Raw genomic sequence first — 15,132 nt, forward strand, 5'->3', positions numbered from 1 at the left:
TCACTCCAGGCTCTTCTTGCCATTCAAATTTGTGTGAATAAATCTGTTATAATTCTAATGAGTTAAACTTAGTAAGTGATTTGTTGCTTTTCTGTTTTTCCTTTTTTTGGTTTTCTTTCTTTGTTTGGTTGCTTTTCTTTAAGAGATTTTTAGATGCTCTCCTTGTGTTGGATTTCTGGGATTGTTTCTTTCGTCTTTTTTGAGAAAGTGTTTCCCTATGCAGTGTAGGCTGGCTTTGAACTCACTGTGTAGCCCAGGTTGGCCTGAATTACAGTGATCCTCCTGCTTTAGCCTCCGGGTACTGAGATTATAAGACTTCTGTCTTATAATCTACATGACTGATCTGTCATGTAGAAATTTTTTGTTCATGGCTACTTGGAGGTCTAGATATCTCACTTACTTGTGTGCTAAGTTCTTTTCCCATACTTGGAAAATTCTCTGTTTTTATTTCGATAAATAGGTTTTTATGCTATTTATGCTGTCTAATTTTTCACCAATTCCGGTTAATACTAGATTGTTCTTGTTTGTGTCATGTAGCAGCTGTTTGGTCCATATCTACTTTCTCTTGTCTTTAAGGACTCTCTTGAGTATATGGTCACTTGCATCAGCCTTATACTACAGTATAGTTCTGACACTGCCCTCACATTGGTCAGTTCTGCTGCTCACACTTGTCAGTAGAATTTTTTATAATCTGGTTTTGTCTTTGTTACTTGGTTGTTTTTTGAGGCAGAGTCTCAATTCGTAGTTCAGATTGGTCTTCACCTCATTGTGTAACCTCGCTGCAATCTTCCACCTCAGCTCCCTGACACACAGGTGTGTACCAGCATGCCTGGATTTTTTGGTGCCAGTTTAAGGACTCTGAACTACTCAGTCATGTTTGGTACCTTTTAGGTGGCTAGCTTTCTATTAGTGTGTTCTGTAAGGTCACTGGTGGTTATCTTGTTTATTAAATCAGTTGTCTGTTAGTTATATCATCTTTGAGCTTAGCAAGTACCTTATTGATCTATTTGTGTGCCTTTCACTCTTTTATCTTATGTATCTTAGCTGTTTGACTTTTGATTTTGTACATGTGAACATCACATAGATCTGCTTAGGGGTGCTGGTAGTTTTTGGAGGCATTTTTTTTTCTCATTTTGTGTTTCTGAGAGAGTGTGTGTGTGCGCATGTGTGTGTATGCACTGAGCATTGAGGGTTGGTTATAGTGGAAAGGCTGTAGGTAATGTGATGATCTCTTTAGCTAGTGCCTGTGAGAGTGGCTAGTAGTGGGCCTTTGAAAATGTCCCAATATCTTGCCTCTGTTACTTTGGAGTGGAGAGATGCTATGTAGTCTCAGCACTCAGTTCTGCTGGGATGGACCATTGTATGTGGATGGTACAAAGAGAAACCAGAATTTTTTTTTTATTTTTTGGTCTTTTTGAGACAGGGTCTCGCTGTGCAGTTCAGGAAGGCCTTGAGCTCACTTTGTAGCCTAGGCTGGTCTCGAACTCGCAAGGATCCTTCTGCCTCAGCCTCCCCGAGTGCTGGCATTACAGGCATGAGCCACCACGCCCGGCTTGAGGAACCAGAATTGACATACAGTAAAAAACCAGTTAATATCACAACTCGGCCACCTGGGAATGACATCAATATCAGCAATAGTAAAAAAAGTCAAAGACAAACTGGACAACAATACACCATATACTGATTGTTACTGTCCTCCTAGACTGTTTTAAAACTCTTATTTTATTGTTATTTTTACTTTTTTTCTCTTTTAAATAAAAAAAGACAAACTATGTATTGGCATAGCATAAGAGCCAATAAGCTGGGCATAGTGACGCATGCCCGTAATCCCAAAACTTTTGAGGTTGGGAGTGTCGCCAGGGGTTTAAGGCCAGCTTGGGGTACATAGTGAGTTTAAAAGCCAGCATGAACTACATAGTCATCCCCTTTCCTAAAATGAATAGGAGATTTATAATTATAATATAGATGCAAAGATAAACTGAACAGGGACGTACATTAAATATCTACTAACTGCAGCAGTTATACAACAAATAATAATAGGATTCAACAATAAGAGCAGAAATTTAACTAAATATATAAAAATTAATAAACCATAATAGTATTCCTAAAATGTAGCTATAAACTGTTTCTGTTTCATGGTTTAGCTCTGTTTTTGCTGACTCTGAATGTTGGATTATCATACCTTCCTGCTAAATCAACTATTGTTAGGTTGATATATCCACTGTGTCTGGTAAATTTCTTTACTCTAAAGTCAGTTTCATATTCATCATTGCTGCTGACACCAGGTGGGAAAGTTATGGCCTCGCTGGAGTATGCCAGAATGTCACTTTGTTAGGTTCTTTTTACAACACCATAGAAGCAGGGTGAGAGAGAGGTGTCATTGTTGCAGGAAGGTGGAAATCTAGGCTAGCAACACAGTCTTCACTGGTGAGGCAGTAAATACTTTTGGTTTGCAGGCCATTGAATGTCTGGTTGACTCTGTTGTTACAGTGTGAAAGCAGACATAGCAACACTAAACAAATGAGAGCAGTTGTGTTGCAATAAATTTTTACTTACAAAAGCAGTGAGTGGGTGGGAATAGGCCTGTGATCTTGCTTTGCATTCTGAGGTCTAAGTGACTGCTGCTTTTGGAGCTGTGCAGTGCTACATTCTTATATGGGGACACAAGTCTGATGGTCTCAAAAGGGGCTGAGTATCCGCATCTGGAAACAGTTTTTGTTATGACGGTGGAGTGTAGGATAGTTCCAGCATCTACTGGGTAGCGTTGAGGGACACCTATAAACCCCAGTCGGTGTAGGAGGGCCCTTTGAAACCGACCCGCTGCAAAGATTGGGAGTCTGCCCTAAAGATACTGTGATCAGTCTTTTGTCACCCTCAAGAACACTATACTGGGTTTTACACAGATGGTACTAAACTTGGGCCCTATCACACTATCCACCAACCTCTTGCACATTAAGAATGAGGCACAATGTGCAGTGTTTTTGGAGAAATCTTTTACCTCATTTATATACTTCAATCCATTAATGCATGAGGCTGCCACATTTCAGTGAAAAGAGACAAAATAAAGTTCTGAAAGAGGTATGGCAGTGTTTGTGGAAGGCAGTGTGTAGGAAAGCAGTGATCTCAAGATGGGAAATCATAGTGAAGGAAGACCCTATGTTTTTATAGTAACACTATGTAACTGTTCACATGACAAGCAGCTCTTGAGTTATTCCCATAGATTGGTTAAGCATAGGTATGATTACCAAGCACTATGAGACTTGAATTTCACGTGAGTATTTTTTTTATCTGTTGTGACTGATCAGAAAATTTACAGGGGTAGCGTTCATTGGTGGGTGAAATAGCAGGTACTGCTAAAGAATGTATGATTAACTGGTGAATTGCATCCTACTGTACTGTTCTACCAGTTGAAAGTCCCTTGCACCCCCTCCTTTGAAGGTGTCATGATAGGGAGAAGTTGGCTTGGCCTTATTAGCTTTACCTGGGGCACTCATTGTGAGAACCTCACAAAAACTTTTCTGTAACTGGCTAGCGGAGGAGGCTGTATAGGCTGGTTTACAGAGCTTACGAGGTATGCAGCATCCACTACAGGTGGGTGTCTCTGAATGACAGTTCCAATGAGTCATATTCCCTGGGAGCAATGTTAAGTAGGAACCTGTAATCCTAGCACGGTGGGAGGCTGAGGCAGGAGGATCACCTCAAATTCAAGACTAGTGTGCACTACACAGTGAGTTCCAGACCAACCTTAATTATGTAGCAACACTGTGTCTCAGAAAAACAAAATTAGAAACAAACAACCCAAAAAACAGAAACCCAGTTTTGACAGCAGAGAATTTGTTCTGGGGCACAGATCTCTATTGATTATTCATAAACACCACCACTAGATCAGATAGGCAGAAGCCTGAAAGAAACCAAAATGAAAGATACTCAAAAGTATAAGATCATCCCACTCAGGGGTGTGCCCTGTGCTTCTTGGAATGGCCCAGGATATAAAGATAATTCTTTATTTCGCAGTGATTACTTGAAAGCATCTGTTATGGAAGAGACTCTCAAAGAGCAAGACTCGGTAGTCCACACAGTGAATGTCCACCTGTGTTTTCCCCCAAATGCTGTGGTAGTTGTAGGATTGTTCCAAGTAAAAATAACCATCATGATGTTAAAGGAGCTGAGAATGAGTTAAAAATTATGATCTTTGCCTCAGGAAGGCTCCACTGCAGATCGGTTGCCTGATTTACTACCCATGAGGCTGATGCTGAGTTCTGTGATAACATCGCCCAGGGCAGACAGCATTGCCCAGGTCAGGTGACAGATGCCTATTCTGGTTGCAATTTGTCTTTTTGAGATAAATTCATATTCTGGGTCGGAATTTGCTGTTACTACCTGTGATACATATAGCAATACCCAACGTTATGTGACTTCTATAATGCCATACCCATTCTCATTATGTCATGTGCTGTATCACTTCTGAGCAAGAAACCCATCAGAAGCACAGGTTAAAGACTGAAATCCATGTGCCTCAACACCGGGGAGCTGCTGGCTCCACACAATGGTGTCTTTAGAGGTATAACTTGCAGAATGGTTTGCTTCCCTCCTCAACATGTGCATGCATTGAAGTGGAAGCCACTGTGGTATTAGATCTTCTGCAACCACAATGCACAGGGTGGATTGATGTGTCTCAATGCTTCACTTGATCTCCTTTATGGAACTTCTGCTTCCTGTCTCGGCCTTGTTGAATCTTAGCCTCCAAGGGGGTAAATTTTTCCATCATGGAGTACAAGTATTATTGCCTTAAATTCAAAAGACTATTTCCTAATTGTGTTTTGTTCTACATAATAAAGAAGGTCTCCTCGCAGGCAGAACCAATGGGATGGATAATAGATACCAAGGGAAAATTGAGTTATTTCCTTATAGTTGCAAGCAACAATAGATTTTGAAAGAGAAGTTGTACTTGGATGCGTCTTACCACCTCATAACCAATAGCATACCATAACCCAATAAAGAGAGAACAGCTGGAGACGTTTAAAAGAATCTGTAGAATCCCAGTCCAGCTGAAAAGTAGGCAGGAGTACAGAGAACATAAACTGGATGATAAAATAGGATGCATATCACTCAGGCCTCTGACCAGCTACAGAGGAAGAGCTGTAGAGCTTGATTTGATGTTGCTCTAATGTCCTCATTTTCTCTGCCACCTCATATTAAGGCAGCTAGTGGTGGCCAACATTTCAGCATCAGATGTTTCCCACAGTGTGTCAGGTGGGAGAATGATTTGAGTTGACATCTTCCCCATGACATGGGTTTTGTGAGAATTCATTATATGGAGTTATTCTTGCCATAACTGCCACTAAAATGAGGCTGAGGGGTTCCAGAGAGAGAGAGAGAGAACAGAAACAGAGACAGAGACAGAGACAGAGAGACTTTGAACTCACGACTGCCTACCGTAGTTCAGTACCTGCCTCATAGAACCAATCCAGCAAGCACCCTGCACTGTCTTTGTGAATATTTTTCTTAGCAACTGACATAACATTAACAACTCTGACCACACAGCTGGCTTTTCTGTGGTGACTGCGGCAGCTCAGCAGTCAGAACTAGCAAGCACCGAAATCCCAGAGTTCTCTGTCATAGCTGGAGTAAATTCTTTGATTCCAGCAAAATGCAATAACCTTTTTTTTTTTTTTTTTTTTTTTTTTTTTTGTCTTTTTCCTTTTTATCGGTACCGGGGATCGAACTCACGACTGCCTGCTTGCAAAGCAGGTGCTTATGCCGCTGAGCTAAATCCCCAGCCCCCAAAATGCAATAACCTTTGCTTTCCACACCAGGTGAACCAGAGACCACCCTGGCCCAAGGATGTGTGTCTTAGAGTGTAAAGAAACAGGGGTGTGAGTGTGTGTGTGTGTGTGTGTGTGTGTGTGTGTGTGTGTGAGGTTACTTAGGAAATTTAGGGTAGGAATTCAAAACATTTCTATCAAGATAAAATGCCCAGAGTTTCTGAGCTAAGATGTGTCAGTTTCCTTATCTAAAATGCAAAGTCTTGGCTCAACTGCTAAAAGAATGATAAGATTAAAAGAAAAGGAAAAGATTAAAAGAAGAGAAAAAAAGTAAAAGTAAGAAAAATAATCCAGTATCATGAATTCACTGAATATGAATAAAGGTAAATGCAGAAAAGAATTTTAAAATCTGAGAAAATTACATGTACATTCTTATGCCAAGAGTTAAGTCTATCTACAGACAGGCTAAATTTAAATATTTTAATTACCTTACAGCTATTTTATAAGACCTCTGTCCTACTTCACTGGTAATTTTCAAAAGTGTGTGTGTGTGTATGTGTGTGTGTGTGTGTGTGTGTGTGTTTAGAGCACTGGTCTATGAGATACTAGACATAAGTGAAGAAAAAATGAACTTAATACATGATGGTTAATACTGCACATATGCAGTTACATACCTGTATCAGTTACTATTCTTTATGGAGGAACACGAAGTACTTAATAGCTTCTGTCCACTTGTACATTCTGAAATAATTTAGAAATGCTTGGGACCTGTGCTGTGCTGTGTACTGCTGTTTTTATCTGGGAAGAATCTCAGAAGTCCAAATTGTATGACTCTGGAGTCTTTTGAGGTCCAGTGTGTGGCATATGGTGGTACTGACAAGCCATGTCATGTTTTCCTGGAACCTAGTAAGGGAGAATTGAACTATACTAAATACATTCATGCTTTTAAATTTTGTGCCATTTTATTAAAACAGTACATCTTTGTTTTATTGGCAGGTTTTAGTTTTCTTTCTCTCATGCCCTTCAATTATGTGTATATGTGATTTCCTTTGGCCAATTTACATCTTTAATAATTCCACTTCATATCCTTACCAATCTTTCTGCTCATTTTTCTTATTTCTATTCAATATGCCCCTTATGGTGTTTTCTAGGTCATCTTTAAGCCTCTGTCTGTTGTATCTTCTTTTTCATGGTTTTAATTTTTTATGTTTTCTTTCTGAAAATCAGCACATATTTCAACTCTCCTCTTACCATTTCCTTTTATGTTGCTTCATTTCTGCTTTGTTACCGCTCTTTACATAAGTAATTGCTTCATTTGTGAGGAAAAGTGTATTTGTAGTTTGCACTAGCACCCTGACATTTTTGTGGCCAGTGTTCTGTGGCCCTGAAGTTAGTGGTATTGAAATCCTGCTGCTGCTTTTCTTCAGTGTCTTTCTAAGATGCTGTGGTGGTTCCCTTGTGGCTCGGGTGGACTTGGGGTCCTGGGAGTGGCAACTGGCCAGGGTGGGATCCAGGCAGGTGGCTTCTCAGTTCCCACAAAGTACTGATTGTCTGAGATAGGCTTTGTGCAAACTCTTCCCACCTGACCAGAGTTTTATAAATCAGAGTGAATCAAGTGGCCTCTGCTGTCACTAGGCTTATCACTTGTTGTAGAAGATGCATCTTTAGATTTAAGACTCTGGCATCTCTTCTCCTTCACAAGAAGAATATTTTTCCTGACACAGAGCCCAGCCACCAAGCTGCCTTAGACCTGGGCAAGACCATCCCTGTCCTGAGCCCTGTACTTGGAGGGACACATGCACCCACAAACTCTGAGAGTCTCAGATCCTGTGTCTTCTTTTTTCAAGTCTTTTGGGCAGTGGCGGGGGTTGGGAGGAGACAGGGAAGGCTGGGAAAGGTTATTGTCCTGAGAGGATTGCAAGACCGTGCTAAGATCCCCAGGCCAGAAGGTGCTACTGTGACTTGGGGAAAAGCAGCCCATTTCCCTTCAGGGCAGTGAGCAGAAGACAGGTGTGGGAAGGGGAAAACAGTTCCTGTCTCATCTGGCTCTGGAAAAGTGAGTCTGCTTTTGTTTAAAGTTAGGAGCCTTTAAAGTATCTGATGCGGGCAGCTAAGGGAAGTGGGTTCCCTGGGAAACAGTGCCTTGTAATGCCCACCACTGGAGTTTCAGGTACTTTCCGGAAATCGGAAACCCTGGCCACAGAAGTGAGGCTGGAAGAATGGACTCCCGGGCCTCTTCCTCAGCCCAGGAGGCAGGGTAGGCCTGAGAACAGTGTCTGGGCCTCAGGTCTGTAGGTCACACACCTTGGGCTCTAATTGGATCAAAGCTCAGGCTGGCCTTGATATTAGATAACATCTAAATACTCTTAACTCCTGTGGACTTCCTTTTGTCCTTTTGCTGAAGGCTCTTCAAACATCAGTAGGCAAGAGTGGCTATTTTTTTTCTATTAAGTGAAATGATAACGCTTAATTTTAATGGCAGTGCTTCTCTGAATTCATAAACAACAGAGGGGCTCTCTCTTGTGGTGTGTTAAATCACATGCCTTTCCTCCAGTTTTTCTTAATTGATAATACTCATGCATGTTTATGTACATGTATACTTGACTAATGATAATTCAGTATATGTATATAAATGCCTAATGATCAAACTAGGTAGTTAGAATTTCCGAGTCCTTATGTATTCATCATTTATGTGTGGAGCTTTTGAATTCTGCTCTTCCAGTTCTTCATAAAAATACGCAATAAATTGTTAGTCTCCCTATTGTGATACACAGCATGAGAACTTTTTTTGTTATCTAACTGTATTTTGATACCCCTATCCTGCGTCATTTTTTAAATAATGTTGAAAGCATTTTGTCAGATATTGATTAGAAGTTGGTTCATTCACCTAGTTTCCTTCTTATAATATAACAGAATTAACCAAATGGATGAATCTAGTTACTTAATAAAATCATTGTAATAATAAAATTTACTAAATTTATTTTGTACTTTCTTCTTTAGATCTGATAGCTCTGAATGAAATACTTTTAGGAACTCTATTCGCTGAAAGATTTTTTTATCTCCTGTTTCGTAAGTGAATTTTTCTTTTGCCTGGCTGTTCAAAGTAGTCTTCCTTCAGTTTAAAGTCCAGTGATTTTACAAGGGAATGTTTTTTTTTTTGAGACAGGGTCTCACAGTGTAGCCTCAACTGGCCTTGAACTCACTGTATCTAGACCAGGTTGGCCTTGAACTCAAAGTGATACTCCTGCCTCAGCCTCCCATGTGCTGGGTTTATAGGCATGGACTACCATGCCCAGTTCTGAGGGAAATTCTTGGCGTTAGAAGCCCTGCATCACATTTTCCTGAGATTCTCTGTGCCCCTTTAGATTGTGAATTTGTCATTTATTAGAAGAAAGGTTCCTTAATTATACCTGGAAATACAGACTTCTTTCCTATTCTGTATGATTATGAATTCATTTGATAGCTTTTGCTTTTATTACAGTTCTGTGCAGTCTATTAAATGTTACTTAGTTTTTAAAAAATTTGTTCATAGTTTTCAACTCTTTTTTCTTTGTCCTTGTAATTCTTTTTTTGTTTGTTTTTTTGAGATGAAGTCTGAGCTCAAGCTCCTGTCTCAGCCTCCAAGTGCTGGGATTACAGGTGTGTGCACCACCACCCTGGCGGGGCTCGTAATTCTGCCTTTGTTCCCTGCTGCTCTTCTTAGTGTGACTTCTGTTTTTGGTAATTTCATTCTTCTATTTTATATCTTTCCTAACTTATGTCAACCCATATAATTCCCCCATGTTCCCGTGTTCCCATGAACTCTTGCTTTGAGCTTTCAACTTTACATTGTTTGATTTTTCTAAAAAACATTTTCCTAAGAAGGTAACTTGGTAAATTTATAGCATGGTGATAATTCTTGGTAGGTGGTTCTGTTGTGCATTTGATTTTCCTTTCTGGTTGTTTTCCACCTCGAATCAGGTGAATTTTTTCTCAGACAGCATTTTGTAAGATGTATTTTACACTTCCTAAGTAGATCTGCTCACTAGCACCGAGCCTGTTGTGCTGAACTATAACAGGTTACAGCTGGCTGAGATACTGATGTCCCCAAACTTGAATAACTCAAAGTAGTCACGAAAATTTGTGATGGAGAGAGATTGTGAAAGTCAGTGACATAAGAACATGAATCCAGACATAATTCCATGCACAGGAAAGTTAGAAAAAATGCATTTGGGTTAATCCTACAGAATTCTGGGTCTCCATTGAAAGAAAAGAGACTATAAGTTAAAAACAAAGGAAAATGGCAGAATGTAACCTCTGTTAATTTTATGCCAGGGAGTGGAGCAAACAACCATAAATCCTGTATTAAACTCAACATATCAAATAAATTTGGAAAGTTAGTTCACAGAAAAAAATACCAAGTGGTAATAAGTATATAAAAATGTTTAATGTCTTTAATGATTTTTTGAAAATTAAAAACTATGTTTTTAACCAATGTAATCAGTAGTAATATAAATTTTATTGTGCGAACTGTTAACTACACTGTTGGTTGGATTTCATATTTGTGTGACTCTTCGCTAACACAGATTGGAAATAACTGAAACCTCAGTATCTGTGGCAGTTCTGTCTTTTGAAACCTGTCCTACAGATAGTCTTGCACAACTGCCAAGATAGATTTAAGAACTAACTGCGGGTGCTGGGTACAGTGCTACACTGCAAGGTTGTAACCCAGCTACTTGAGAGTCTGAGGCAAGGGAGACCCAAAGTTTGAGGTCAGTTTGGGGAACCAGTGAATCCTGTTTCAAAATGAAAGACGCAGGTATAGCTTGGTGCTAGAGTTTGTGCCTTGCGTGGGTGAGGTCTTGACTTCGGTTTTCAGTGCTGAGAAATTTTAAAAGTGGAGGAAGGAAATATATGCCACAAAATTGTAATGGAAGAGCACAAGTGATTTAAATTTATATAATAATATTTATCACATTACTTTTAAATGGTAGACTAGGAAAACAAATCACAGGAGATTCATGCTGTAGAATATTGTAATATTGTCAATAATGACATCTTAATAGAGTTTTATGTGCTCTGTAAAAGACGTGGGGACCTGCAGGCAAGCAGGTTGATAATCCCAGCTACTCAGAAGGCTGAGGCAGCGACTTTGTGGTGTTTCATGCCTATATTCCTGGTATTTGGGAGGCTGAAGCCAGAGGATTGCTGTGTGTTTAAGATCTGCCTGGCCTATTTAGTGAGGTCCTGTCTCAAAAAAAAAAAAAAAAAAAAAAATAGAGAGGCAAGAGGAGAGTTTGAGACCAGGAGTTGAAGACCAGTCTGAACTGCATAGTAAGTCTCTGTCTCAAAAACAGAGAAGGATGTGAAGATGTAATGAGTGAAAACTTTAAGTTGCTGAATATAAAGATAATCATGTTTAGTGTGATTGTGGCTGTGAGAAAATTAAATCACTGTGCAGTGTGAGTGTGTGGTATATGTCCGAGCTGTCTGCAGGTGCCCCTTCCTTCCAAGCTTGGTAGGGTGGGTGCAGAGTGCATGCCAGCAGGGGAAGGGAGAGTTTTGTTTGCTATTTTCCTCCTGATATTCTGTGCTGTTTGAAATGTATTTGAACAAATATGTTGAAAGAAAAAAAAAAAGAAAAACCAAAGAAAACTCCATGAAGCATCATGGATTTTTTTCCCTAAAAAATAAAAACATCAAAACTCTAAAGAATACTCATGTAATCAATCCTAATACTGTATTACCATGAAACATATGTACTTGCTACTTATAAACATACTTACTATAAAAGGGAAATAAGAAAGATTAGTAAACCTAGAATCATGCGTTATGTTACACAATAAGAAATTGTTCGTCTAATGTACTATCTGAAGAAAATGAATATTAAAACCAGAAATTACAATTTGAATGCTTGCTATGGCCAGGGAATTGGTATGGATGAAGTAGATTATCTGTCCAGATATTTATCCACATGTTATAATATGTATATATTATCTGAGAAGGTATATTTTAAATGTAAAAATGCAGATTTTTATGCACAAGTTTGCATCTGATGCTTTGATAACTATGAACTTAATTTCTTCTCATACCAGTTAGAGAATCTCAGGGTTGATTCTTGGGGTCTGTACTTACCTGTCAAAAAGTAATAAATTTTGATCTAATGTAAAGGAAATAAAAGTGGAATTAGCTGAGGCTGTTGTTAAATGCAGATCTCTGAGTGTTTATACCAGATTCAGGGAGAGTGCTCTGGGAATAGGTTTTAACAGGCATCTCATTTCATTAATATCGAGTTTAAGAAGCATAATTTTAGCATAATATCTTTACTCTTCATGTAATTTTTTGAGAAAAGATTTTGGTCACATCTTGAAGATAACTTTTTTATAATACTTATAATGATAACTTATAATCCTAAATACTGCTTCAAAAATATTTTTTCAAAAAATAAATGCGTCAGTGCCATTCTCAGGCTGTGGGCAGAGACAACAGGGCCACACAACGAAGCAAGCCCAGTCTGGGAACTGGCATCATGTGTGGCCTGACACTGGACTGGGAACAGCTGACCCAAGCTCTCCCCATGAGTCAGCACCATTCACAGACTGTGGAGAGAGAGAGTGAGAAATAAGCCCAATCTGGGAACCAGCGCCATGCATGGGCCATTGCTGGACTGGGAACAGCCAGACCCTAGCCCCTTCTGGCGTCTGGGCTGGCAGACTAAAAGTACAATTTACCTCCCCCACTCTCTTGTAAGTGCCTGGCCTATCCAGGGAAGCACAGGCTGTGATGAGAGCCTTGGAGGTGAAGTGCAGTTGGATGCCTGTGGTGCTTTGGTGTTTCACTAACATCGCAGGGCTAGGGCCAGTGGTCTGATCATGGGTTCAGAGGATAGCGCCACGCAGAGTGGTATCTAGAGGGGATCTCCTTCTGAGGGTTGTGGCCATTGTTGACTCCTTAGTCTTATTTTGAGGTCTTTTATTGTTTGTTTTATTAGGTTGGGTTTTGTTCTCCTTTGTTTATGTTCAATTTTATGGCAGGAGCAGCTATTTCTAAGATAACAAGATATTTTATGATAGCCATTTGGATTAACTATAGGCTTGTTTTGAAGCCCTTTATTGCATTCAGTATCTTGTTTTGTTTCTATTCTGTTCTGTTCTGTTTGACTTTCACTGTGTCCAAGTTATCTGCAACTATTTTGAAGACATAAAAGGCATTATGGCAACTGTTGTTGATTTCATAATGTTTTGAAATCCTGTATCTCTTACATTGGTTTGTTTTGATTGGTTTCATTCTGTTTTATCCTTTTTAAAATAAAATTTAAAAAATAAATTTAATAGAATAGTTTGGGTAATAAAAACAGAACTAGATGTAACTTTAGTTTTCCTGCTTCACAGTAAATATTGAGGTTAATACTGTGGTCAAAATACCAAAACTTCTTCAAATATATTTAAGGTATTTGTTGATAAATTCATTGTATTGGTAATTTTGAACTTCTGACTTGGAGAAAAATAAAGACTACTTTTTTCTTTCTTAATCTAGAAACTGTAATTCCTTGATATCAGTTGCTTTGATTGCCTTTAGATTGTTTTATTTAAAATTTGTTAATTTTGTGCTTTAAGTAATATTTCTCAGTTTTGCTGTTTATTTTCTAAATTTTGACATGTAACACTTTACAAGTACTGTAGTAATGTAAATGGTTTAAATATCAAAATGAAGTAACTGTAACAAATAATTAAATGTTATGTTAGACAAGTATATAAGACAGGTACTTAAATGTCTATAATTACAGTCATTTTTTCCTCTACTAAGGTACTTGCTTGGCAAGAAATAGCACCAGCTGTGCCCCTTCAAGATCATTGCTTTCCAACTACCTGTATGTCTTCATCCTGGGCCAGCTATTGCTGGGGGTCGGGGGAACCCCTCTCTACACCCTGGGCACGGCCTTCATTGATGAGTCTGTACCCACACACAAAGCTTCTCTCTACATCGGTGAGTCTACTCTCTATGGTAACGGTCTCGGTATCATTTTGTCTTCTTGGTTACTTTATAATAAAACATAACACTTAGGGTTACTAAAAAGTTTCTTTTCAGACCATAGATATCTCCATTAGGTCACTGCAGTATGACTTTTATGGGTTTGATTGTCTCAAGTCAGGGAATAGAATGTTTAGTGGCTTCTGTTGATGTCCTGCCCTTGTCACGCTGACCTCACTAGATGGCAAGCGTCATCCAAGCAGCCTTGTGTCCTTATTGGTTGAACCCCAGGAAATGTACACAAGATATGGAGACGGTGACTTACTAGACCCTGTGTGGACTTGACTGGAGTCCACAAGAAAAGCCACAAGCAAGTATCCAGAAATGCTTGGAATTTTCCATATAACATAATATTTTTAAATATATGGCACATTTTTGTTTGTTTTATAAATATATGGCTAATTTTTGTTTGTAAATTCTTCCCTACAGCCTAGAGCTAACTAGACTACACAAGGCCATATGTTTAATTATTAAATTTTCTCTTTATGACTTTATTATCCTGTCAGAGAGAGTCCAGTTGCTGAGTGTCAGTACACATGCTCCTGACACATAATGAACACTCCCATTGGTGTATGTGTGTATACTCATCTTGATTCTTTTTTACTTTCCCTCACTGCCATACCTCCCATCACCAACTCTCCTTCCCATCTTTGCAAGGTCCTAATATAAAAACTTCTAAAGCAGTTTTATATTTTTGCAGAGGTTAATTAGTATCTTTACAAGTTTATTGGCGTGACCTAATTGGAAATTATTCTTAAAAGTCCCTCAACAACAAAAAAAGTATAAATGACTGGTTTCCAGCATTTTTCTTTTGGTCTTTGTTGAGACAGAGTTTCACCATGCAGTTCAGACTGTCCTTGAAATCACTTTGTAGTCCAGGCTGACGTTGAACTCATTGGCACTCATTGTGATCTTCTTGTCTCAGCCTCCAGAATTCTGGGATTATGGGCATGCATCACTACGCCTGGCTCCAGCATTTTTAATTGTATTCTCTTGGTCATAAACTGTTCTGAGCATGGATCTTTTATATGTGCACTCTTAAATACTTATATACTTGAATTTTCCTACTAATATTTTTTTACATTATAAAATTAAACTATAAAATAATGTGGTTGAAGGATAAACTTCTTACATGAGCAAACCACTGGGAACCCCTTCTGTCTGTCTCTTGGACAGAAGCTTTCTTTCTCTCAATAAATATATTCTGCCATAAAAAAAATAGTCTTATGTGTTTTCAGGTAAGCTTTGTTTGGAGACTTACCTAGTGCTTAAGTATTTTTTGCCACTATATGTGCTTAGTTTTGAGTATAAACTAAGTTTCTTGTTCTCTTATGAGAATAAAAATCTTACCAGCTAA

At 38.9% G+C, this 15,132-nt stretch overlaps 1 protein-coding gene across 3 annotated transcripts in view; it reads left to right on the top strand.

Annotated features, from left to right (window-relative positions):
• The window catches only part of Slco4c1 (solute carrier organic anion transporter family member 4C1), a 64,041-nt gene that overhangs the window by 25,447 nt on the left and 23,462 nt on the right, over positions 1-15,132 (top strand). For all 3 annotated transcript variants that reach the window (XM_063245523.1, XM_063245524.1, XM_063245525.1), the window contains one exon: positions 13,551-13,730. In XM_063245523.1, coding sequence (XP_063101593.1) covers positions 13,551-13,730 — 180 coding nt within the window. The remainder of the gene's footprint in view (positions 1-13,550; positions 13,731-15,132) is intronic.

The sequence above is a fragment of the Cavia porcellus genome, unplaced genomic scaffold, assembly GCF_034190915.1.
Source record: "Cavia porcellus strain 051 isolate PalLab524CR breed Dunkin Hartley unplaced genomic scaffold, mCavPor4.1 scaffold_2, whole genome shotgun sequence".
NCBI classification, from domain to species: domain Eukaryota; kingdom Metazoa; phylum Chordata; class Mammalia; order Rodentia; family Caviidae; genus Cavia; species Cavia porcellus.